We start from the raw sequence: 25844 nt of genomic DNA on the forward strand, positions 1-25844 counted from the left end.
GGCCCAGCCGCTCCGCGGCATGTGGGATCTTCCCGGACCGGGGCGCGAACCCGTGTCCCCCGCATTGGCAGGCGGACTCTCAACCACTGCACCACCAAGGAAGCCCCACCATTCATTTATTGATTGATGATTATCACTAACCAAAATAACATATTTGGCCAAGAGTTCCAATTTCTTCCTACACATACCAAATCCAGATCCAGGATTACTGAGTCAATTTCATAAATTTTAGTTTCACCCATTTTTTTTTCATGTTATATTCTTTGCCTGCTCTTTATTTGAATTGCCTAACAAGCTGTGGAAAGGTACAAAAAGAGATAGGGGATGGGGATCAAGGAGTAGGAAGAAGATGGATTAAGTGTTAGAAGGAAGAAAATCCAGGATCCTGGATGTTTTCCCAAAGTGAGGGTCAACCCCTGAATAACTGGGATTAACTCTAAATTCTCCAAGATTCCTGAAATATGCTCATTCTGTCAGAAATATTTCTTCAAGCTGGAGAACCTGGCCAAACAATAATGTAAGGCAATGGACTGGAACCCTCAGGGCTTAATCAGTTAGCACATGCTCTGCTTGGGTGAAAATGCCACTTTATCTTTTTTTCCTTGCATCCCACACTCCACTACAAAAAGTTTCTAATGTTACAAGTTCATGGGCTAGAGAGGAAGTGGTTAAACAACTGATGGTTATGGCCCAATTTCTCTGACAGAGCTTTTGGTACCATACATCCTGGGTCATTTATTTAGGTCAAAATCAGCAGGTTGTTCAGTCTGCCCAAATTCATACATCTTAAGTCCTTTGGAGTGAACATTAGACCATGCTTATTCCCACTGTGAGTTTCCTGGTCATTGTTATTGGTAGTTATTCATTTGTCTAGACGTTTTTCACAATTATCTGGAGATATGTCTTTTTGCTCAATTTGATACCTCTATACTAAAAAAAAATCATAATAAATAAAATTCTCTTCGGGATTTCTGTGTGCATTTGCAAGAACCACTGTATAAATGTCTGTGGAACATCAAAGTCAGATGTTGGGCAGGCCCAGGCAGTGGAGAACTTGGAAAACCTAGCACCAGACTCAAGGCTCCTAAAAGCCTCCAGTTTCCCCTCGCTGGCTGATGGGTGTTTTAGCCAACTACTCTCAGGAACTGGAGAGTGGAGGAGACTTCTCACATCAATACCAAGACCCACGACTAGAAAAGGATGCCCACAGATGCCCAGATTGGAAAGGTGATTTGGCTCCTTTGAGCTAAGGTACAGGGCTTCAGTGCAGCTCATGCTTGACTGCCCTTCCACCAGAAATAGTTCCAGCTGGAATGATTCAGGCTGGAGTTGCCTACCCTCATTCAATCACACAGTCATTGGGGTGTCCCCATCCATCAGGGACTCACAGCCTGAAAAAAGAGTTTACACCCTTTTTCTCCGTAATCATTTTTTACTAATATAATCCAGTTTGAAAAATTCAGTACAGCAAGGATTATTGCCTGAGTCTGAAACCTCTTTCTGTTTCCCTTGCCTTCTAAAAATGCTCACTGTGCCCCTTGTGCCCACCCAGTTCTCCCCAGTTCTATAGCAATCCAGCACAATTGTTCGCTTCTGTGCGTTAATTGCCCCCAGAACAGCCTCCCTGGCCTCTATTTAATTTTGAATCCAATAAAACTGCATAAAAGCAGTTTAATTATTCTTTCCCACTGCTCTGTCCTTAGAAAAATTTAATAATACTAGTATAGGAGTTGAGACTCTAAGGCAGAGGAAAAAATATCTTTAAACTCCAAACTGACCCAAACTTCTGACACAGAAGAAAGTGATGAGCACCGATAGAATATAACAACAAATGGGTTATAAATATTTCTTCAATTTAACTTTCACTTTAATGCTTTCCACCAGCTACTTTGAAAGCCCAGAGGTGGACAAGGTTCATAGGGGAGCATAAAGCATGGGGAAAAGAAATCAGAACACATCTTAAAGCTCCTTATAGGACTAAAATTCTATGATTAGGACCTTTAAAAATGACCTCGAGGGGCTTCCCTGGTGGCGCAGTGGTTGAAAATCCACCTGCCGATGCAGGGGACGCGGGTTCGTGCCCCGGTCCGGGAAGATCCCACGTGCCGCGGAGCGGCTGGGCCCGTGAGCCACGGCCGCTGAGCCTGCGCGTCCAGAGCCTGTGCTCCGCAACGGGAGAGGCCACAACAGTGAGAGGCCCGCGTAACGCAAAAAAAAATAAAAATAAAAGGAAATAACATAGTTCAGTTATCTTAGGCCTGGAGATGTGTCAGTGTCAGAGATGATGTGGGTGGATAAGAATGAAAACATTTAAAAAAAAAAAAAAGAAAAAGAAAAAAAATGACCTCGAGGGGCTTCCCTGGTGGCGCAGTGGTTGAAAATCCACCTGCCGATGCAGGGGACACGGGTTCGTGCCCCGGTCCAGGAGGAACCCACATGCCACGCAGCGGCTGGGCCCGTGAGCCATGGCCGCTGAGCCTGCGCGTCTGGAGCCTGTGCTCCGCAACAGGAGAGGCCACAACAGTGAGAGGCCCGCGTACCGCAAAAAAAAAAAAAGAAATGACCTCGAGAATGCCTAAAAGAACTGGAATAATTAAGCAAAACAATTTGAGGCTAGACCTAAGGGAGACCTCTCAGCAGTAAAGGACTGTTAGGTATTGGAATGCATTCCACTGAAGGATGACGCGTATGAATTCATTTCGTGGAACAGTGGTTCTCAAGCTTGAGCAGGGATCAGAATCACCTGTAGGGCTTGTTAAAACCCAGTCACTGGGCCCCACCTGCAGTGTTGCTGATTCTACACGTCTGGGATGGTGCCTAAGTATTAATACTTATATTCTGACAGGTTTCCCAGTGATGCTGCTGCTGGTCTGTATACCATACTTTGAGAACCACGGTTCTAGAACCTTACCACTCAGAGTCTGGTCCACCAACCAGCAGCATTGCCAGGGACCTTATTAGAAATGCAGAATCTCAGGCTCCGTCCCCAGACTACTGAATCTGAAAATGCATTTGAAGAAGATTTCCAGGTGATTCGTATGCACATTAAAATTTAAGAGTCATGACCCTCGGAGTCTTTGGTGGTTGAAACATTGTTCCTAATGTTAGGAGGATGTGGTGGAAAATAACCATTACCCAAGTTGATTCCCATGGTTCTGTGACTCTGCCAATAAGGCTTTGGGACAAATTTAATTTAGAAGCATTGTCCCAACATTTCCATTCCCAGCCTCAGGGAGGATAATCTAGCCTCCTCAGTTATATTCTAACAAATGTTGCTGGGGTCACATGGCTAAGGAAGATCTATAACTAATTCAAAATTACTCATCTGGTCAGAGTTACTAACAAGGAAGAGCGGTGATCTCAAAACCAAATGATTAATCCCTGAGCCACAAAAAAAGAAATAAGTCTCTGAACCTGGCTATAGGGTTCCATCTTGCTGTGAATAATTAGATTTTCTCACATGAACAAATCAAGGAGCAGTGCCCCCCATCTTTGTCCTGAGCTAACTGTGGCTCAGAGTTAACAAAAACAACTTCAAGAAGCACGTGTTCGGAAAGATGAACTGATAGGAACTTGTTATTTCTACCCTCAAAGTCAGCCCTGGACAAAATCATTCGACCTGGTTCCCTCCACTTCGCCACACCTAGTCACCTCGGGCATCACTGCAGCCCCGCCAGCCTCGCCTGAGACACGCTTGCAGCACTGCACGAGCCAGCCAAACATCCGCTGAAGGCAGGTTATAAGGAAGTCACGTGCAAACACTGCCAGCACGTGGCAGCTGCTATTAAACATTAGCTCCCTCCCCATGCCACTGAAACAAACTGATACTTGGACTTTGAGTGGAGTCTTTTGAAGACAAAGAGCCTTCAGAACTCTGGTTCATCTGTTGGGTAGAATTCCAGTCGGTTAGGCAATGAAGTGAGGGGTTTTTGTACAGGCTGACTCGGCATGTTACCCACTCAGCTCACGCTGGGGAGGCAATAAGGCCTGGTCTATAAACCAAATCTATTCAGGTCCTGCCAAGCCAGCCTGTGCGACTCTTGCCCCTCCTAGTGCATTACGGAGAGGCTCTCTGAAAGGGATTTCTAGAGCTCAGATCTTCGGCTTGACTACAGAGAGTCTGAGAGCCGACTTTTAAACGACGTGCTTGCAGGCCAGTTTCTTTAGGGTGTGTCACGAGGGAGAGCAGGAAGCTGGGGTGGGGATACTGCTGCAAGACTGGGTACTGGCCGGCTAAGGAATGCCAGAGTGGGAGAGGGGCATTTCCCAGGTCACGGCCTTGAACCAGGCATCCTCCCACCCCTCAGCCGACCACCTAGACTAGAACCAGTCCCGGTACTGGTTGCTGGATTAACTGTCTCTTTCTCTCGTGGGCCTTGTCTCTTTCTCTCGTGGGCCCTGGCCTCCAGGAGCAACGTGGGTAAAACCCTGCTGTGATTGTGGCCTCTCAGGCCAAACTCCAGGATGGACGTATCCCAAAAGCAACATTTGCAAAAGTGGCATTTAGCAGCACTACCAGGGAGGAATGAGAATCTCCTGGTGTCAGGAGCCTGGCTTCTCAGCAGGATAAACCCCTGAGTTCTCTGCACACAAGCACTGCTGGATCGGGGTCCATCTGCTTGCGGCCGAGCACAGAATGGTGTCTGTCACTGAGAAACCACAGCAGCTCAGCTGTCACCGGTGACCACGAAAGTCGGGGAGCAGGAAGGCCATCAGCTGTACCCCTCACTCAGCCAGGGCTGCACACCACGCGTCTTCACCTGTCCTGGATTCTGAAACCCTTCTCCTCCCCTCTCCCTGCCCCCTGCCCCCGCAAGGGCTGAAGAGAGAGACAAAAGGACCAGGCAGGGAGGCAAGTACACCCGGGGTTCATTAATGGCAACCCAGGGCCAACCTGGAAGGACAGGAGCCTTCCTCTTTGCTATCGGCTGACCCAACAGGCCATCTGGATTTGAACCCAGAGAATATGTCTCCCTAGCCCATGTTCTTAAACACTATGCTGCACTCCTGCCCTATGTGTGCTGTCCACATTTTCCAAGCCAAGCCTGACAGATATGAGTGTACTTATGGGAGAATATGAAAGTGAGAATGTGTTGAAAATCTGGGGTAAATACCATTAAACCAACAGGGCTTGGAAGCAGAATTCCATTTCCAATTTAACATAGGTATGGGGGTGGGGAGGGGTGGAGGCCATGCTCAGTGCCACGCTCCTAGCCTCTCAAAGTGTGGTCCCCGGACCAGCAGTATCAGCACCACCTGGAAACCTGTTACAAATGCAAATTCTCAGACTTCATCCCAGGCCTGCTGCTGAATAAGAATCTGTAGTTGAACAGGATCCCCAGGTGATTCAAACATGCATAAAGTTTGAGAAGGGCTGGTCTAATGGTTTCACTTGCTCACCACCTGTGCCATCATGATGCAGCTGTTCCAGGCATATTTCGAGCCCACGGAGTTCGGCCCGTCTGAGGCTGAGGCTGTCCCTGAACTTGTCTTGTTTGATAATCACCCATAGTTACCCCCAGAACACCAGACTGCCTTCAGACCAAACACTCTCCTGCCTTTGGAGTGAAGTTGGGTGGAAAGCACTCAAAAGCCTACCTTGCCCAAATCTCACCCTTCCCTCCACCCCCATCCCCTCCCCAGCCTCTTTGTCCACTTCAGCCCTTGAAGCCCCCTTTGAGTCACTCTTATAGTCTTCCATTCTCATTTTCAACATTGGAAGGGGCCTCAAATACAAAATAAACTACTGACCCAATCCTCAGAGCCCCTTTATATCATCTCAACATGTGCGCATCCAACCAAGACCCAAAACGTGCCCCACTGCAAAAAAAAAAAGTCACCCGAGTTACCAGCTGGTACAAATTCAAGTCCCCCAAACTCCCAGCACCCAGGCCTCAGTGTGAAGGGACACTTACTTTTATTAATCCTGAACCCTCTGCGTGTGTCATAGCTGCAGCCAGTGGCAAACGGGGGCTGAAATGAGCCCGACCAGCCTAGGTGTGAGCCTTCTTTAGAGGTACGTTTGCTCTGTAGTCCTGATTAAATCATTCAGTGTCTAGACTTGAGCTATGACAGTCACCTGGAGGGCTTGTTAGGACACAGGTGGAGCAACCCCTCCCCCAGAGCCTCAGCTTCAGGAAGGCTGGGTGGCACGGGGCAATGTGCAGCCCTAACAAGCTCGCAGGTGATGCCCGTGCTGAGAGCAGGAACCCTACTTTGGGAGCCACTGCACTAACTGACCTCTAAGACCTCTTCCAGCCTTGAAATTGTATTTTCCCAATTCAGTCAAATAACTATTCTACATTATTCTATTATCAGAGAGTTTACTAAAAGCAAGAGAAACTTCACCTGTCTCATTTTCACATAAATCGAATTGTTTCCCATATTTTCATTTTTTCTGCCACTAGCTTGCCAATTCTTTTCGCCTTATATAGTTCATACAGCATCCTGAATGCTGTATGCTAGACATTCAGTAGGCAATTAATAAATCTTTTTAAATGGAATTATACAGCAGGACTAAGGTTTCCACAGAGGAGAGATCCAGAATACAGAGCAGGATAAAGCCCAATGAAGGACACAGTCAGAAGTCACTCAGCTGGACCTACCAGGAGGGTAAATTATTGAAAAACCAAACTCTTTTCACCTTCCCACCTACAGTTAATCCAGCAACCAGGGGTCTTCCTAACTTTTCCATAATGTGAGCAGAATTCCTTTGAGAGCTTCTAGGTAAAGAATCAAGTAAACATGATCCTTTCAGACTACCAGTTATTTGCTTATCTAGCTGTGACCCAACTTATCTAGTTCTGACATTTCTCTCAACTGTGCTTTTTTTAAGCTTTGGGTTTTAAATATACAGTGTCTGCTGCCATCTGGTGGTAATTTCTGGTAGATGCAGGCCTAGAGATATGCCTCTCTATAGCTCTGTAGAAATAGATACTATACCCACCCCATGGTCTCTAACATTTCTTTTCCTAGATCCTTGAGTAAAGCATGAATCCATATTAAGATTCCTGGATAACTGAATTTTCAAGAAAATGCTTAATCTGTCCCTTAAAATTCCGGGCTGAAGCAAATCGTGTGGTCACAATTAAGAGCTAGAGCTGGATTCAGGCTAAATACCCCCATCCTGGTGCTTAATAGCTCTGTAACATTGGTCCAATGCTGAATTTCTCTAAACCTTAACTTCCTCTTCTATGAAACTCAGATGTTGACAGTACCATCTTTTCAGTTCTAGTGTGAGGATTCAACTAGATAATGCATGTAAGAGCTTGAAACAGTGCCTGCCCCCCACACACACTCACACACATAGCCATGGGCACAACTTGACTGAGATGCAATAGTAGGCCTGGCCCAATCAGTTTTTAAGCAATGTACTCAACCACAATGACTGATTTTTTTGTGTGTTCTTTTAGTTCGCTTTTTAGGATTTTAGGATTTTTCAGCATCCTTGCCAGCTTACATTGAATTTTGCTTAGATTTTGTTAGTATTAGAAGCAGTAATAGTGCCAGCCATGCATACTGAGTCCCTGTGTGCTGGGCACCTTGAGTAAATGATAGATAAATGCACGGCTACCAACCAGAGATGACCACCCTTGACATTCCAAGGGGCTTCCTCCCCTTGGAAGGGGCATACGTGTACGTGGCCGTGTGCACCCCCTTTTTATAAAGACATTATTAGGGTCAACAGAAAGATAGTGAGGTCAATATTTTTAAATATCCATGACCTATTAAGTTGAAAAAAACAAGTGTCACAACAATATGAGCTATATAATCACTTTCTTTTTAAAATAAACATGTGTATGTTATATACGTAAATAAACATTAAAAGTTCGGAAGGATACTGCTACATAGCTGCTTCCTCTGGAAAGAGAGGAAAAACTCTTAGAGATCAAGTTCAGGATGGGAACAAAGTTTTACTTCTACTCTATGTATTTCCGTAATGTTTGAATTTTTGCAAAGAGCATATATAAATTTTGTAACTTTTTTAAGTGTTAGGACAAGTAGTAAGGACAGACCCTAATAAATGAATTGATATGTTGCCCATGTCTATGTACACATGTATAAGTGTGAACAGATAGATTTGATTGCACCTATGTATGTATGTATAATGTGTGCCTGTATGTAGTGTGTATATGTATATAAATTACACAGTGTGTATGAACATTTTGTCATACTGTGGTATGTGAGAACGTGTGTATACATAGTATATACATGTAAAGTATACACACACATAAAGTTACTTTGGGCTTATGTGTTACCAAATTCTATGAAAATAGATTAAACCTTCTAATGAAATAGCAGATTTTTACCTTGGAACCTCCTAAAACATTTTACATACAATAAAAGGTACTTGCTGACATTTTCCCAAAGTTGAGATGATCCAATGTTTTTCTTTGTCTCTGTCATCTCCCACTAAAACAGCATATACATAAACATCTTATGCAAACAGGAACTCTTCAACTAGAGCATATTCTGGTCTGAAAAGTCTTTGGGGAAAAGTCATTAATCTGGCATTTTATTTATTAGGCCACAGTATGGCTTTTAGGTAGATATAGACACAAATCCCCAAATTCTTAGCTCTAAACCCTCAGACAATATATTTCTTCAAATATTGTGGTGTATGATTTGGCAACAACTCTTTGCTTTGCATTGAGTTAGCTTATTCTAAATTAAATTTCAATGCAATTTTTTAAAATTATATAAGGAGAGAATTTCTGTGCCTTGGCCAAGGGCCCACTAATTTAAAACCGTATTCAATACAACACAACTCCCAAGGGACAGGAGAACTGCAATAATTCTTACTGAGTTATACACATTAAATGGATGGACTTCGTGGTATGTAAATTACCTCACTAAAGCTATTTTAAAAATTTTTTTAGGTTTTTTTTTTTTTTTTTTTTAGTTCATCTTAAACGGAGGCAATTCATAATCTCCATACAGAATAAACAGGTGTTTTCCGGATTGATGGCTCCTTTACTTCTTGTAATATAGGGAACCACCAGATTCCAGGGTCAGGGAAGGAATGGGGTCGAAGCGCACGACGGTGGAATCTTTCCCGAGGCACTCCCTGGAACCACGTGGCCACACCTCACCCCGGCTGTACAAACGCACAAACTCTTTGCTCTTCCCGCAGGAGGATTACAACCAGCTGAGGCCCCTCTCCTACCCCAACACGGATGTGTTTTTGATCTGCTTCTCCGTCGTAAATCCTGCCTCTTATCACAACGTCCAGGAGGAGTGGGTCCCGGAGCTGAAGGACTGCATGCCTCACGTGCCTTACGTCCTCATAGGGACCCAGGTTCGAAGGCGGGCATGGCAGGGAGGGTCGGTCGGTGGAGGGTTTGTGAAAAAGAAAAGACCCTTTCGCAACTCCTGAACATCCTATTCTATCAAACACTATAGAAGAGTGTCTCACATACATTAATCCTATGAACAGCCTTTATTAAAAACTGAATAATCTATTTAGCCCATGGTTGAAAAGACAATAAAGCTATTTAATATGAAACAGGAAGTTTTGATGGGGCCTTTAAAAATTAATCTCTCCGCTTTTTGCTCTCAAATAACAAAGTAATTTTTTAAATAGACAACCTTCTCCAGTCCTGAGCCAGAGGAATGAGGTGCAGATGTCAATTACACTTATTATCTAATATGTTTAATATCTAAAATCCATGATTGTTTGAAAGTCACAAAATAGGTGTGAATGTCAAAATGACCACAGTAATCAGAACAGGCTCATTATGACAAAAACTTCAGGAACAGCCCTTGAAAAGGAAGACAGAAATTCATTGTTCTCTATTCCCTTTAAGCCCCCGATCTCTCAGATCTTAAAAAAAAAACATTAAAACAGATATATACCAGATAAAGCTGTGATTGTAAAAGCCTTTAAAGTGTTTTGAAAGCTAATAAAGTTCCAGTTTGAATCTCCAGCAGTAAGCCAGTTGCACCAATGCATTAAAGATTGCTCCAGCTTTTTATAGTTTGAAATAGATTTTGTTCTTTGCTATGTTAAAACCCAAATTACTATCCCAAAGACATATGGAAATGTAATGATACCAAAGAGATTTATTATCCGTTTCATATGCTGCTGCTTTCTATTTCTCATTTTACATTGTGCTTCACAAAGAGAAATTTTTTAAAAAGTAAAAGAAAGGAAGATATTTCCTAGAGAGTGTATGGACAGATAATTAATACATCCATAAATCAGAATACAGTTAACGCTTCTGCTCTGAAAGATAATTATTAGTTTGTTTAAATGAAATCTTCTGCCTTAACTCCAGATGATAGTGTTTGACCATTTGGTGGGAAACTATGTGATGAGACAGGTAAACATCTTTGTATGATTTGAATCCTTTTTATAACTGGTGGGCACTAAGTTGAAAAATGAAGGCTCCCCAAAAAATGCCCACACACACAAACTAGTAAAGCTGAGAAATGTGCTTACGGGATCCTAATATATGAATATATTATTTTTCCTTTAAAACACAAGGCTTGGGCTTCCCTGGTGGCGCAGTGGTTGAGAATCTGCCTGCCGATGCAGGGGACACGGGTTCGTGCCCCGGTCCGGGAAGATCCCACATGCCGCGGAGCGGCTGGGCCCGTGAGCCATGGCCATTGAGCCTGCGCGTCCGGAGCCTGTGCTCCGCGACGGGAGAGGCCACAACAGTGAGAGGCCTGCGTACCGCAAAAAAAAAAAAACAAACAAAAACAAATAAAACAAAAACACAAGCCTTTATGTGCCCACATTTACACCCATGTATATATGCATGTGTTCACACACACAGTGAGATTTTAAAGCAACTTAAATATTTCATTAAATTATCAACCCTAATCCAAACGTAGATGCTATTTTCGAAGTAGTTCTGCTTTTGAAAAGATTAATGCTGATTCCTTGAGCAAGCCCTTTGGAAATTCCTTTTTAGGACTTGCCTTCAGAACCTGCAGCACATTTGTTAGAATATCCTCACAGGTGGCAAATCTTCATCCCTTTGAGGGTGAAGCTTTGGTTTGGAAACTGTCCCCCCCACAAAAAATATATATATATGTATATTCAGAGCCAGGAAATAAACTATTAGATAGTGAGTAGTATAACCAGGGATCAAATGAGGCATCACCGTACAGTAGGAAGACTGATTATTTTGTATATCCTATAAGTGGGACCTAGAAATAAACAGGAAATTTCAAAAACATTTGAAACAGCTACAGAATCATTCGAATCAGCTCCCAGGGTAATAGCTTTGAAGGGGAAACTATAAGGAAAGCCTGGTGTATACATTTACAAAGAACTCACTCTAATTTTTAGACATAATATGGCCATGTGTATGTGCTTCCTTAAAGAAAATTCATAGGTGTCAAGGGGAAAAACATCCCTATTATGTCACAGTTTTAAACATCTGGTGAGGCCTGAAAAAATAAATAAGTATATCACATGTGTGTTTTTTGCCAGATTGATCTCCGAGATGACCCTAAAACCTTGGCCCGTTTGCTGTATATGAAAGAGAAACCTCTCACTTACGAGCATGGTGTGAAGCTTGCAAAAGCGGTACCGATTTGAATTTCATTTTAAACGGATGCTGAGAGAAGAGTTTGCTGTATGCTTTGGAATGGAAGAACGACATGGGCTTTTGCTTTAAAATACAATGTGTTCAGAGTCATCTCTCTGCTTTATACTCTCCCCTCTATTCTAGTCAGGCTGGAAGGGACCATTTGGTTAGCATTCTTGTCAGCCAGCACTGTCTGTTTTTCATTAAGAAACTTGGTGAATTTAAACAGCTGAAGCACTTATCATTTGATTTAGCAACCTCTAAAATTATCCATTTGCCATATTAAGTATGAATAATGGGAATCATTAGATATATATTTGTAAATTTCATTGCTTATTATCTGTGTGACTCATTTAAATGACTTCATAAAAGGCATTTTGTGATCTTCCTGGGAGAGACTTCGATTTGCATCTGGCAGGGTTATATTTTTTCAGTATTTCTCACCCTATAATGAATAGCCACTTAGAGAGGCTGGATTATGTCACAAACAGCATCTTAAAAGCGTAACATAGACCCAAAGGTAACTAGTTGGAGAATCCAAGTAGCTATTCGACAGATAATAGCTACTTGCTCACAGCTGCAACAGTTTCCACAGACCTTTCTTCATTCTTAAGAGCTTGACAGTGATTTTGTTGGACAAATGATTCAGACCAAATCTTTGTCTCCCATTTACCACCAAGAGGTGTACAAAGGCAGACATTAAAATGAACACAAAAGGATGAGGTACCATACGCAAGAGGAGGTTTATAAATCATATTTCCATAACCTCCTCATTGATTTAGTCACAAACCCATCAAGCCCTGCCAGAGGTTTCAGAAATTTCTCTTTTACTTTCTAAAGTAACTAACCCTGCAAATGTATGCCCTGGGGCAGAGTAAGGGGTCCCTCTTTTAAAAAGGTCAAGAATAACATTAACTACCAATTCTTTGTGAATAAAAATGCATGCATTTCTCTTATTAAAACTTTCTTATAGGCAACAAAATTAAGTGATACACTCGAATAGAAATGGGTTAACGTTATGTTTTATGGATGCAATATATAAGAACATCTTACAAATATTTGAGAAGGTTAACGCTTCCTACTTCTATGGGTAGTGATGTCAGAGCCAGCAGTGTGAGCCATCCATCACGTTCTCACTAAGCACTTTACAAGCTCGTCTATTTCAGCCTCAGGCTCACCTTCTTAGGCACATAGTCCTGGTCTCCTCTTACAGGTGAGGGGACAGAATCTTAGGGAGATGAACACGTTTGATTCATACAGCTGATAATAACACAGTAAAACAACTGTAAGCCAGCTCTGTGGACGTCATCCTCATGCACCTGACCTTGTGTAAACTCTCCTCCAGCCATTTGTTTTTCCTCCTATAAGATGGGCATACATCTACAGGTTCTTCTACCTTTCCTTCACACATCCAGCTTCCATTCTCTCCCTAAGGTACATAAATATATAGCTCCATAAATGATTGTATGTAATTCCCAGCTAGGCATTTTTCACAAAAAGGAGGTACCGGAGGCCTCCTTTTTGCAGGAGCTTGTTTTCTGTGTCTCTTGCTTCTGGCCTCTCTCCCACCACCATCCTGTCAGTGTCCTAGATTGACTTCTCATTTGGGAAGTCGTTTTTTCCCTCTGAGAAGAAGTTGTTCCAAAGCCTCCCATCTCATTTCATATTTATTTTAGGAACAATGGCTGAGTTCACCACTTCATTGCCTTTTGCCAGTTTCTCCTAGCAACTGCTCTCAGATACTGAGAGAATCATGTTTAGCTTACAAAATCCAATTTAGAAGAAAACCAAGCAAGAGTTTAACTTGTTTCATCACAATTCATGTAATTATAGAGATGCTTTAAGTTTCTCTGCTCCCTGACTTTCCTGTCAAGTAGTTTATAATAACAACTAACATTTATGGAGTGTTTGCAGTGGGCTGGGTTTCATGCCAAGACGCTTTACATGCTTTGTCTTAATTAATCCTTACAGCAACCCCCTGAGGTGTATATATTATTACCTCCACTTTCCTAGAGGAAACTGAGGCTCAGAGGCTAAAATCACACCGCTTGAAAGTGGCAGAGCCAGGATATGAAACTGTGCTTTAACCACCATGCTCTTTCGCTTCCCTCCTATAATCTGAAAAGAAACCCTTAGGTTTGGGGCTTCTTTGTTTATAGACTGAAGCCCCGTATTTTAATGTGTATGTTCTCCCCACAGCTTAAAGGCTTTGCAAGTTCAGATTTTTTATATCTTTTTGTTCAGTACTTTTCAATTTCTAAAACATTTTTTATCTATCATCTCTTTTTGGTCTCAAAGGGCATTTTATTTATAAAGGACATTTTCATATTGTACATATTTCCAGTTCTTTACACTCCAAAGTCAACGACATTTACATAAATGTTTTATATCAATTTATAATAAATATTCATTGTTATCCCTTTACTTGTTTTATCCTCCCTCTTCTCTTCATTATTGTGTTTTTTAACCTTCAGCCTACTTTTCCCATGCTTTTCTCATTTGTGTATGTCCATACTGCCACTGGACTTACTTGGCAATAACTGATACCTAATATGTGTCACGTTAGCTCTAAGATGATACTTTTATGCATTCTCTTTCCCAATTCCATTGGATACAACCTAAACATGATTTTCTAAGCTCAGACTTCCTAAGGTATTTCTTGATAAAACACCTGACCATCTTTCCTTTTTTGGTCTTTGGCCTCTTTGGGGCCTCTCCTGCCATCTTCTTCACCCTGTGCCTTTTTTATTGCTGTTCTCACTCTTTGTCTTAGCACCTGTTTCCCCTTGGGTTTTTAACTTGCATCAGTGGGGTTTAAAGCAGCAAAAATCCTGTCATCAATGCTCATGGAGTCTTTAGTACCCTCCCCCTGACTGCAAGAGTCACCATTACCTTCCTTGTTTTGTGTGCCGGCCATTTCCTCTTTCTCCCACGGTCATTAGAAATCAGTCACTTCACCGCTGGGGTCTGGGCTACAGAGGTGAGATAGAGATAGCCCCTGCCCTCAAGAGACCCACAGGCCAGAAGATGAGAGAGATAGACAAACAAAAGTACACCAACTGAACAAATACAACAGAAAGGTGCGCAAAGGGCTGAGGTAACAGAGAGGAGAGAGTGATGGACACATTCAGGGGAGGAGGACTCAGAGACGATTTCTTGGAGTAGTTGAGAACTGAGCCAGCTTTACAGGATAGGAACAGGTTTGTCAAGTGGACAAAGTTAGGGGACTGAGGAGACGAAATTCCAGATAGGGAGACCAATACATTCAAGTAATGGGCCAAATTTCACCCACAAATGTTTTGATCAACCCACACAGGTATTTTTGATGTGATTTAGTGGTCAACATTGAACAATTTGGAAACTTTATGTAAATATACACATTTCTAGCTTCTTTTAAAAAAAATCAGTACATCCGGCAGCACTATCCAGCATTTCCTCATCAACTGCAACTTTTCAACAGTCTTTTAAACAACGTATATACCCTTCAGTAAGCCACAGTCCCCACCACTCCATAATAACCTACACTCAAGCAGTGCACTCACATTATCTACCCTTGGATTGGCAAATTCTGCCAGTTCTTGGAAAAAAACATCAGCAGCAAATGCATGCAGCCTGGAAACCCTTCTCCTCTTTCAGCAATTTGGTCATAATGCTAATTTGTTGAGATGGAAATTCTCTCACAAGCTATTTGACTCCTTTTCCTTTGCTTGGCTCTCAAGTTGCCCTCTCGCTGCGTGTACCCTTCCTAGTTCCTAAATAAGAAATAAGGAACTTCTCTGCTACTAGCCATTCCTTAAGATACAAGCCCACTCTGTTCATTCTACTGACATGTCTTCTCTCCATTTACAGGAACTGCCTTACTTTTCCTTCTCTTCTTCTCTCACTACCGTCACTCAGCCCATAACAGCATCTCCATTTGTTCGTTAGTTTTGCTCTTTCATACATATTTCTTTACACTTGCTAGAGAGAGCACAACAGAATGGTTAAGACTCTGGCTCAAGAGACAGACAAATTCAAATCTCTGCCATTTTCTTAGTTGTGTGGCCTTAGAGAGGTTACCTAACCTCTCTGGACATCAGTTATCTGAGCTGCAAAGGAGAATGGTGATAGACTTACCTCCCGATTGAATGAGCCAATGTACCAATGAGATCTAGCTCAGCAAGCTAGAGTTGTTGAAACTGTGTCCTCTCAGATACGTCTGCAGCTGGGAAGACCTCTCCCCACCTTTACTCTTCCCAGTTATACCTTATCTTGTTCTAGAATATGTCCCACCTCCGTGAGGACCATCTGGAAGAAATACTAGGTTTTCTTCCACTTGATTGGTCATTGTGAATTTGTTTGCCTGTTTTCTAATTTCTTCTTGTCGGACTCAAAATGTTCTCTACACCTCTGAAAAATTTCCCAGCATTTGAGACAATAAGTTTTAGCTATTATAAAGTTAGCAGGGAAGTGTTCTCTCAGTTTACATTTCTCAATCTCTAGTTTGTTCTTGAAAACACATCATTTTGGTAAAGCATGTCCCAGATTGCTAGCATGTGTATCTAAACAAAGATCTGTGAATCCTGAGCGCTTAAAGATGGGTTCTAAATATTTGACTGTGTAGATCACTTTGCTCCAAAAGGCAGATGAAGTTGCTGCTGTAAGAGAGGCTGTATTTCCTTGGGATGATTTTCCATTTTGCATCTTTGAGGGCACACATTTTTTCTTCAGCAGTCCCTATAACATGGCTGTGCCTTTTCCCTGAACCGGAATAAATTCTTCTCTCTGACCCTCAGAGCCCTTGAACCATGGTTAACAATACTGACCTCACAACTGGGTTCTGGTTCTCACACATATTTCCCAAATCACACCCAAAATCTGTTTGTACTTTTCCTGGAACTATCAGTACAAAATAATGTTATATTAACCCAGTTACACAATAATGCCTTGATCTGCTCTTTCATTATCTTCAGAAATGTCTGAATTGGGAAAGACAGGTTTGGACTCCTCCTGCACCATCAAAAGACAAACTCTGACACGCTGTCAGCAGCACTGTGGGGTGGAGGGAGAGGGCGGGGGAGGGGGAGGCTGAGGTGGGGTGGGGAGTGAGGGGGTAGGGAGAAGGGACAGGAGGAGGAGAGAGTGTGCTCACCCATCTTGCAGGACCAGACAGTCCAGAACTCCACGTGTGAGCCCAGATCAGCCCAGCTCTCCTGTAATTTCCAGAATCAACTGAGGCTTGTGATCATTAGTGGGGAGGTATTCTGGATAGAACAGCCCCACAGTGCTTTCTGTGTATTTTTTCAGGATGACTGACAAGAGCCAGCACATTACGAGCACTCATTCAGTTGACACATTCACTAGATTAGTGTGCTTTTCACATGTGTTCGTATCGAATACCGAACACAATCCCAAAATGTAACAGATGACATTTCAGAACATTATTAGGAAAAATTTCTCTATCCTTTATCCCTCTCTTGCATTCAATTGTTTTTAATTATATAAAAAGCCATATTCTAATCCAGACCATGGTCAAAACAAAACCATAAAATAAGTTATCAATATCTAACATCTTTTCTTTGAGTATTTTCCTTTGGCTCATACAGTAACCATTAACCATACAGGAAAAAAGCAAGTGCATAATATCTGGATGCCACCAGAACAGTTTTACCTCATGCTTAGCTTTCTTATCCGTGGACTTTCAAACAAGTGGGCAGCTTCATTTCATTAACTGTCAGCTTGACCAGCTTCTTGCAGTGTTGAGTGACGAGGGTCACAGTTTCCGTCATGGAACTAGGAAAAGAGCACACATCAAGTGACCCAGATTCTAGGTCTAGATCATTTACTTTTTAGTTGGATGTCCTTAAACAATACATTTCACCTTCTGGGGCTGTTCCCACTCTATTCTAAGCTAAGTCACCAGTCCCTTTAATCCACACATTGCAAACTGGCTGGTTGCTGCCAAGGATATCCCACATCAGCGTCTTGCTTGGCCCACAGAGTGTTTTTAAATTGGTAAATATTAATTAAAATCCAAATGTCCAAGTCCTCTTGAAAAATACAAAGATGGCAATGATGAACCAACATTCCTGCCTGGCAACAGTTGCCTAAGCCGAGTAGACTACCAGCTCTGGAGGGGGTGTTTACTTCACAGGCCACCACAGACTCTACCTCTCCCTGTTGTCTGGCACCAGCCCTGCTTTACTCAGTTACATAAGCTATTAGCCCTAATCGGCATGTGATTTTGCTACCCTGTTTTAGTCATTTATCTGTTGTTGGTTTCCAGGAGCTCACCATCCAGCCATCCTCTTCTGAATACACTGTAATTTTTCAAAGTTATTCTTATAATGTAAAGCATATAATAGAAGCATTTCTCCAGATATCCTTAACATTAAAAGGTCCACATCAAACTGTTAGCTCATATTGAGCTTGGGAGCAATTAAAACCCCGGGTCTCCCTCACATGAATTATCTCATGAAGTTGACTGCCAACTTCTGGTCTGCTCTACCCTGCAATTTTTTTAATGAGAATCTATGGCTCTGGCCTGAATTTTTATATTTCTCATAGGGATCTTGTGATTATCAAATACATCATAATATGAAATCATCAAAAGCTTTGAAACAAAGCCCTAAGCAAGCACAAAATATTTCCTCATTTAAATACACATAGACTGTATACTGATAAGGAGGGTGTCTGTGTCAGTAAATACATTTTATGATTTTTATTTTTAGTGTTTTGGAGTTTAACTGCTTAAAAGTATGCCTTTTAATGTATCTTAAAACTGAATAATATGACCAATCAGATATTACTTTGCCGAGAGATACCTTTTGTCAGAAGAGCATTTTAATCAAGAATGACCTATAAAACCATATCACCCATTCTCTTTCTATGTGCTTTATTAACCAAGTTGACACCTTGCCCTACTATATACAGAAGGGAATATGTTTCACTTGCACCAGATTTACATGTTCTGCATACAAATGAGAAGGTACTAAAAACAACATCATGTACCCTGTTGTTCACAATCTATATTTAAACCATATCACTGGTTTGAATCCTCTCTTAATTTTTATATTCTTTATATTCTTATATTTAGGAATAAATGGTTATGGATCACGTTCAGAATTTGTTGCTTATCAAAAGCAATCCACAATCATTTACTATTAATATCAGAAAGCAAAAAATATAAAAATACCAAAAATCAGGATAGCAGATGCAAACTGAAATGCAGAAGAAAAAGACGTGATCCAAGCCATCCCTCAGGCTGTTTGTGAGACAAGCAGCAACACCACTTGGCTGCGCAGAGGGCAGACACCACTGTGCTTTTCTCTCTTTTTCTCCTCTCATGCCTTTCTCTCTTTTGTGTTTAAGATTGGAGCACAGTGCTACTTGGAATGCTCAGCCCTGACTCAGAAAGGTCTCAAAGCCGTTTTTGATGAAGCGATCCTCACCATTTTCCATCCCAAGAAAAAGAAGAAACACTGCTCCAAGTGTCACAGCTGCTGTTTAATTATCTGAGGTAGCCTGAGACCCACCTCCACCCCATCTAAGGGTAAGAATGGCAGCCAACCTCTGAGACCCAGCTCAAGCCAAAAGGAGGGCATGACCAGAGAGGAAGTCCCTGACACAGAGGCTTCCTCCTCCGCCCTGTGAGCCCTCCCAAACACAGCACACTATCAGCTAACTGCCACATCCTCCCTACCAGCCAGAAGCATCCACGTTGCACACTCTACGAGAATGCTGAGCCCGGATTCCAGCCAGTGCCACTGCTGACCACGTAGGAAACAAAGTCAAAGACCATCTTGCATGTTTCATCGCCCCCTCCAAGAACATGAAGCTGATAGGAAATCATCACAGGAAAAACAAAAGAAGAACTCGGTTCCTGTATTGGTGGCCTTACTTGATGTCTTTTACAAAACATGGGAATACAATACTAACTTTTTTTTTTTTTCTGAATCTGCTGTTCTGCTACGTGACTTACATTCATCTGTATTATTTTAAGAAATTTACTAATTTACCAGTTTACTCAGGCCTTAGAAATCCACACCAAATTAGCCTAAAGACAAAGGGTTTTCTATCCATTCCTATTTCAGCATGTTTCTACCAAAGCTCTTAAAACCAACACGTACCTCTGAATGCCTGACTATAAGGAGATACAAGAAAATGTTGAAACTTTTGGAAATATATGGAGCCATAATTTGTGAAACTGATTGAAAGAAAACACCGTCTGAATTATTGCAGGTCCACATTTTTTGCCTAAGATTCACCCCAGATATGCTTACGTTGATCGGTGATCGGTAGCCTTATTTTTTCCACATTATATTGTGATGGAAAATTGCAAATGAATTGTGTTTAAGAAAGTAGTATTTCTGCTTTTCAGTCAAACTGATTGGGGAGAGAATGTGGCAGACCTATATTTTAAAAGATTCTTTATTCAGCAAAGCGAACTTTCCTGCTCCCTCCCTTCCCCATTGCATGCCCCTTTCCTTTCTTGATTTCACACTCTCTCCCACACCCAATAATAACTTTATTCCAAAGAAGGATCTAGCCATGGGGCATGAAAAAGTTAAGTGTTTAAAAGTCCCCAAAGCTTAAGCAAAGTGCCTCAATTTTCCCTCTCACTTCAACTGAAAGTGCTTCTCTGCTTGTCCATGGGAGCTCCCCTTCTTTTTAAATGATATTTCCCAAGTATAACTGGTACTAAAATATTGCCCCTCCCTATTTCCTGTACTCATTGTCCCAAATGTGTATTTCAGGGCTAGATCCATGGGTACCAAGCTCTGGATCCCCTGCTTCCAAAATGATATGCTCCATGGAACAGGGGCTTTGGCCTTGGGGAGTGACTCTTCCAAACATCCAGGGATTCTTGTATCGCAGAGTGAGTTATTTCCTAGCTTTTAATTAGAGACTGTGAAGGCTTCTAATTAGTCTTATTTGCTTACAGTTACTCTGGAAACACCCAGGTAGGCACTTTATTTTTTATTTCAATTGCATAAGCAGAGTGCCTCTTTGCAGCATGAAATTACACAAATTTCAGTTTAAGAACATCCAGATTCACACTCCTGTTGGAAAAATCCAGTCTTTCCAGTTCCTCCTGCTCCTGGAGGAAGCACATTAAGAAAGAAGCGTGTGGTGTGGGTCTTTTCTGTTAAGACCTTCCATGAAACCCCCTCAGTTTTGGGGGGTTTGTTTGTTTGTTTAGAATTTTTGAAATGTGCTTTCCCTACTACATTTCAAGTTTTATTTCCCTTCTCCCCTATCTAGTTGCTAAACATTTTCTTGAACGAACACACACACACACACACACACACACCCCAACCTAAAAGAAAACGGGAGTTTTGTAAGTCAAAGCTTGACATTTAGAGAAAACAATGACTTTCTCTCTTTGTAAATGGAAATCAACCATGTATAAACTATAACTCTGCAGAGGTTATGAATTCATCCTTTACAAACAATAATGAGCATTTAGCCCTACAATAAATGAAGTGCCGTTAGCTGGTTTTGTTATGTTATTGTGTGGTCGCGTCTTGTTAAAGAGCCACTCCTCACATCTCATTGATGTGGGTGAAAAATTGAGAGCAGTATGTTTGCTCCGCCAAGGAGAATTTTCCAGATGCGTGCACTCAACAGGCGAACGGTTCCCCAGGCCATCACCTCCCTAATGGGCCACAGAGATTAACTTGTTCATGGTGGGAGATCTCTCTCTCACCTGGAACCAGAACCTGGAGAGAGACTCTTAGTGTATGTGTGGCGCACAGGCTCTTAGCAGTCTTATGAGCTAATTGTTGAATAAAATAATGAAGAACAAAGCAACCTAAATGTGTTAATGTCATTCCACCAAATTAATCATGTATTCCCTGTTTCATGGCGATTGGTAGTTCATTTCACTTAAAAAAATAATGTTTTCGGGCTTCCCTGGTGGCGCAGTGGTTGAGAATCCGCCTGCCGATGCAGGGGACACGAGCTCGTGTCCCGGTCTGGGAGGACCCCACATGCCGCGGAGCGGCTGGGCCCGTGAGCCATGGCCACTGAGCCTGCGCATCCAGAGCCTGTGCCCCGCAACGGGAGAGGCCACAACAGTGAGAGGCCCGCGTACCGCAAAAACAAAAACAAATAATGTTTTCTGCCATAAGATTGAATAAAACTATATTCTGAAACCAAAGATAAAAAGACATAGAAATCTCAACAAGAATCCTTTAAAGGTCTACACTATCTTCCAACGTCAAGAAGGGGCAGCTGATCTCCATTGGAGGGTAAAGTCTTAACTTTTCAGAGATAGAAGAAGCTATAGTCCAATCCCTTCATTGTACAGATGAGAAAACTCAAGCCCAGATGAGTTAAAAGAGATGTGTTGCAACAAAGCTGGGACAGATCTCAGCTTTTCTGCTTCCCATCCAGTGCCCTTCAACTCCATGCTATAATCTATTCATTATCAGCATATTAAATTGGAGTTTTGTAGGTGTATTACCCGAGTTATATCTGTTTATCCTATAGATCCTAGCCACATTTCAAACACATGGCATGGGCCACTATAATAAGATAATCCATCAAACTAGTAATAACCTAGAGACAAGAATCTGATCTACATGCTAATATGCGGAATATACAATGTAATGTAATCTCAATCTAATGGCTTAATCAGGTAGCTAGTTTGACAGATTTTTTTTTTTTTCAGTCAGAGGGTGGGTTGTTTGGTAGAATTAATAGACTCCTTTGGAAACACAAAAGGACTAAGACACAAGTCAGAGCCGTTTTAACAGGAGAATTCTGGGTTGCTTTCTGCCAAGTAAATTTATATTCAAAGAGCAATTACTGAATGCAGTAACTACATCCACCCTAAACCAGGCAGCACTAAACTGGGAAATCAAAAACTGAGTCATGCACGTATGAGAGGATGAGAGATTTGGTCCTGAGACTTTAATAAAAATATGTTTGATCATGACATGCAAAGAACCATTTGAAAGATTTCCGGTCTATAAGAGAGGTACCAGATGAAGTGGCTGTAACCATACACAACTTTCATAGAACATCAATAAGGAAATAATATTCAAATGGTAGTAAAGAGGCAGTCACAACCACATTCACAATTTTAGGAGAAAATTTTAAAAAGTTAACCCAGAATTCGAAGCCAACAAAAATATCATTAAGAGTGTTGTTGGTTCCTATGAGCAATAACCGCGCAAAGTAGAGAGTCTTCAAGAAGAAATATTTGACTTGAGGTCCGCCTTTAAAGAAGCAGTATTGCATTCATAAAGGCAAACTCATCCATAAGACCAAATTGATGAAAGATTAAAAATCAAGGTTTAACTTTAAAGGAATGTTTGACACCATGCTGGAGATGATTAACCATTTACGTCTTTATTTTAAAATCTACCCTTATGTTTAGAGGCCAGAATGCAAAATGTGCATTCTCTCCAACAGAGAGAACCACAGGTCGCCAGCTATTCTCGTGAGTCATTGAGTAGGCTGCCCAAGTACAAATAAGGAAACCCAAGAAAACATTTTCATTTCAAGGACCATTAGAAACAGAAAAAAAAAAGAGAGAGAGAGAGAGAGAGAGAGAGAGAAGGTCAGGGAAACCGAATTTCTTGCAAAGAAAGTTAGGTACTTTTAAACAGGAAACATTTAGAGAATGGAGAAAAAAGCTATAACCAAATACAAGGCAAAAACACATAGCTACCACAAAAAAAAAAAAAAAAAAAAAAAAAAAAAAAAAAACACATAGCTGACAATTCTCCCAGGGAATTGCTGACCTCTGACTGGTCTCTAGAGGCATAGGGAAGAAAGCAGGACCATTCACGTGAAGAGCATTCCATGTTTCTGGGTATCTAAACAGAGGCAGCCAACAGAGTTAATCGTGTGATACTCCTAGATAATTCCACCTCGTGATTCATTAAAAATGGATGAAATGCTGGACAGCTCTTTGGGTCTTAAATAGCTGTGCAGGTCATCCGCCTCACACCTTCTCTGCCAATATGGAGCAGGCAGTCAAGGGAAACTCACTGAGAAATATGAGTGAATAAATTATTTTGAAAGTTTCCTTGAGAATGAACGTGACTTAAAACCTGCAAAGGATGACTGTGGGACATCTGGAAAGACAGTTACTTGTATGAAGGATATTTATGTATCTTGGCAGAATATCTCTAATTGCATTGAAAATGCACAACAGCATTACCTTCCTAAAATTAAAACATTTCTAAACTGCACAACAAAATAAAATAAAATGTACAACAGCAATAACGGAGTACCAAAATATGAGATAAAGCAACAATTCATGGTGTCTCCACGGTCAACAAAGACCAGAAGGGAAATTAAAGCTCCAGGCTCTACACAGAGGCACATCAGGCATTAGAGGTTCAGCCCTGCTCTTTGGAGGTCTCTTGGGGTTAGGACAGGAATGAGTCAAGGAGGGTTTGGCTCATCTGTGAATTCGGAGGATGCAAGTTCAGTAACAGTTCTTGGCTTTTCACTTCCACTACAGGAAATTAGAGGAAAAGCTGCATGATTAATCTTGGTCACAATCTATGTTTTTTTTCTCCTTAGGGAATATTATGTTAAAATCCAGAGTCATTTTGTGCATGTTTTAAACAGGTTCTACCCTCGTAATTTCATTTTATTCTGAGTTCTGCAGTGACTCAGAAACTTCATGACACTGTAGCTGGTATGATTTTGTTGTATTTTCAGCCATGTCCTCCAAGCCTCCCAGTATATGCAGTTATCTTTGATGAACAGGACCTGATCAGTGTTTCAGGGGATGTGATGCCTGGGGTAATCTGAGGAGAGGGTCCATAAGGCCCAGAGCTGAGTCTCACCTAGAAGCCATAGTAGCACACTTCACCTCCCAGAGACCCTGAACAAGGCAGTCTTTTGAGGTTATGTTAATTCTTTGGAGAAAAAGTAGAAACTCTTTCATGGCAGGGTGGTATGTTTGGGGTAGCTTGTAAATATGCACCTAAAAGCATCACCACCTGCTACTTTTTTTTTTTTTTTTTTTTTTGGTACACGGGCCTCTCACTGTTGTGGTCTCTCCCATTGCGGAGCACAGGTTCTGGATGCACAGGCTCAGCGGCCATGGCTCATGGGCCCAGCCGCTCCGCAGCATGTGGGATCTTCCCGGACCGGGGCATGAACCCATGTCCCCTGCATTGGCAAGCGGACTCTCAACCACTGCGCCACCAGGGAAGTCCCACCTGCTATTTTTTAAATCAATTTTTGTAAGCAATCAGATTTTTTCTCATAGAGGGGCTGTGGGCAGAAGGCTAATGAATTCTACATTCTCCTCATCACCTGGTTTAAATTGCTTTTTCTCTGAGTACACAGTAATTGCTGTTTAAGTACATCTCAGCAGAATTTTATCCCAATGGAAATGGTCCACCCTCCTCCCCATGTAATCTCTACAGAGGAAATGATAGACAAGGGGAAAATGGCTGACCTGCTCACGGATTGCCTTTCTTACAATCTGCTTCTTATGTATTCTGTGTATACTTTTCATAATTAATGGAATATTATTTCATGTACTCTGACCTTGCAGTTTGTCTTGTGCCATGTTCTTTTAATTCATTAAACATTCTTTTTTTTCCTACTGTCATTTCTGGGTTATCTGAGGGTGTCCCTACCAGCCACTCAAGAAAACTGCCTTCCCCAGGCCTCTGTTAGAATGGGAAATTTGCTACTCAAAGTGTAGTCTGGGAACTAATAGGATGGGTACTACCCAAGAGTTAGTTAGGACTATAGAATCTCAGCCCCAGGCCAGACCTACTGAATCTGAAGCTGTATTTTAATAAGACCCCCAGGTGATTAATGAGCACATTGAAATTTGAGAATACTAGCCTATGAGACAACAAAAAGTTTATCATCAGTCTTTACACCCAAATATGTAGCTGCCAAGATGACGAAACCACCAGCTTCGCCTGTCTCTCTGATGCTACCTTTTGGGTATTCCTTAGGCTAATATTTGAGCAGTTCACATTTACTGGATGAATAAACAGGCTTTCAAGAGTCCTTTCTTTTACTTGTCATGTGCTTCCCAGTTGCAGAAACAGCATATTTTGGAATCAAAAGCAGAAAAGCAGCATCTGGTTTGAAAGATCTGATAAATCTAAAGTACTTCTTTTCTGAAAGTCTTTGTGGTGTTTCTAAGGGAGAGAAAAAATACCCTCCAAAATTATTTTCCATGAAGAAATAAGAAAGAGACCAGTGTCCTTGTCCCCAGACTGAGGCACTGCAGCCCCCGCCTCTGCAGGAGACGCTCCAAAACCAGCAGCCTCCAATCATCCAGTCACCTAACATTGATAATTCAGGCGATCTGCAAAAGAAGCTTGTGCC

At 41.8% G+C, this 25844-nt stretch overlaps 1 protein-coding gene across 1 annotated transcript in view; it reads left to right on the forward strand.

Annotated features, from left to right (window-relative positions):
* RHOJ (ras homolog family member J) overlaps positions 1–19390 on the forward strand; it is an 80864-nt gene extending 61474 nt beyond the window's left edge. The window contains exons 3-5 of the mRNA XM_007118923.4: positions 9134–9298; positions 11444–11539; positions 18891–19390. Of these exons, the coding sequence (XP_007118985.1) occupies positions 9134–9298; positions 11444–11539; positions 18891–19037 (408 nt within the window). The 3' untranslated portion in view covers positions 19038–19390. The remainder of the gene's footprint in view (positions 1–9133; positions 9299–11443; positions 11540–18890) is intronic.
* Positions 19391–25844: the final 6454 nt, after the last annotated feature.

This window comes from Physeter macrocephalus, chromosome 11 (genome assembly GCF_002837175.3).
Source record: "Physeter macrocephalus isolate SW-GA chromosome 11, ASM283717v5, whole genome shotgun sequence".
NCBI lineage: Eukaryota > Metazoa > Chordata > Mammalia > Artiodactyla > Physeteridae > Physeter > Physeter macrocephalus.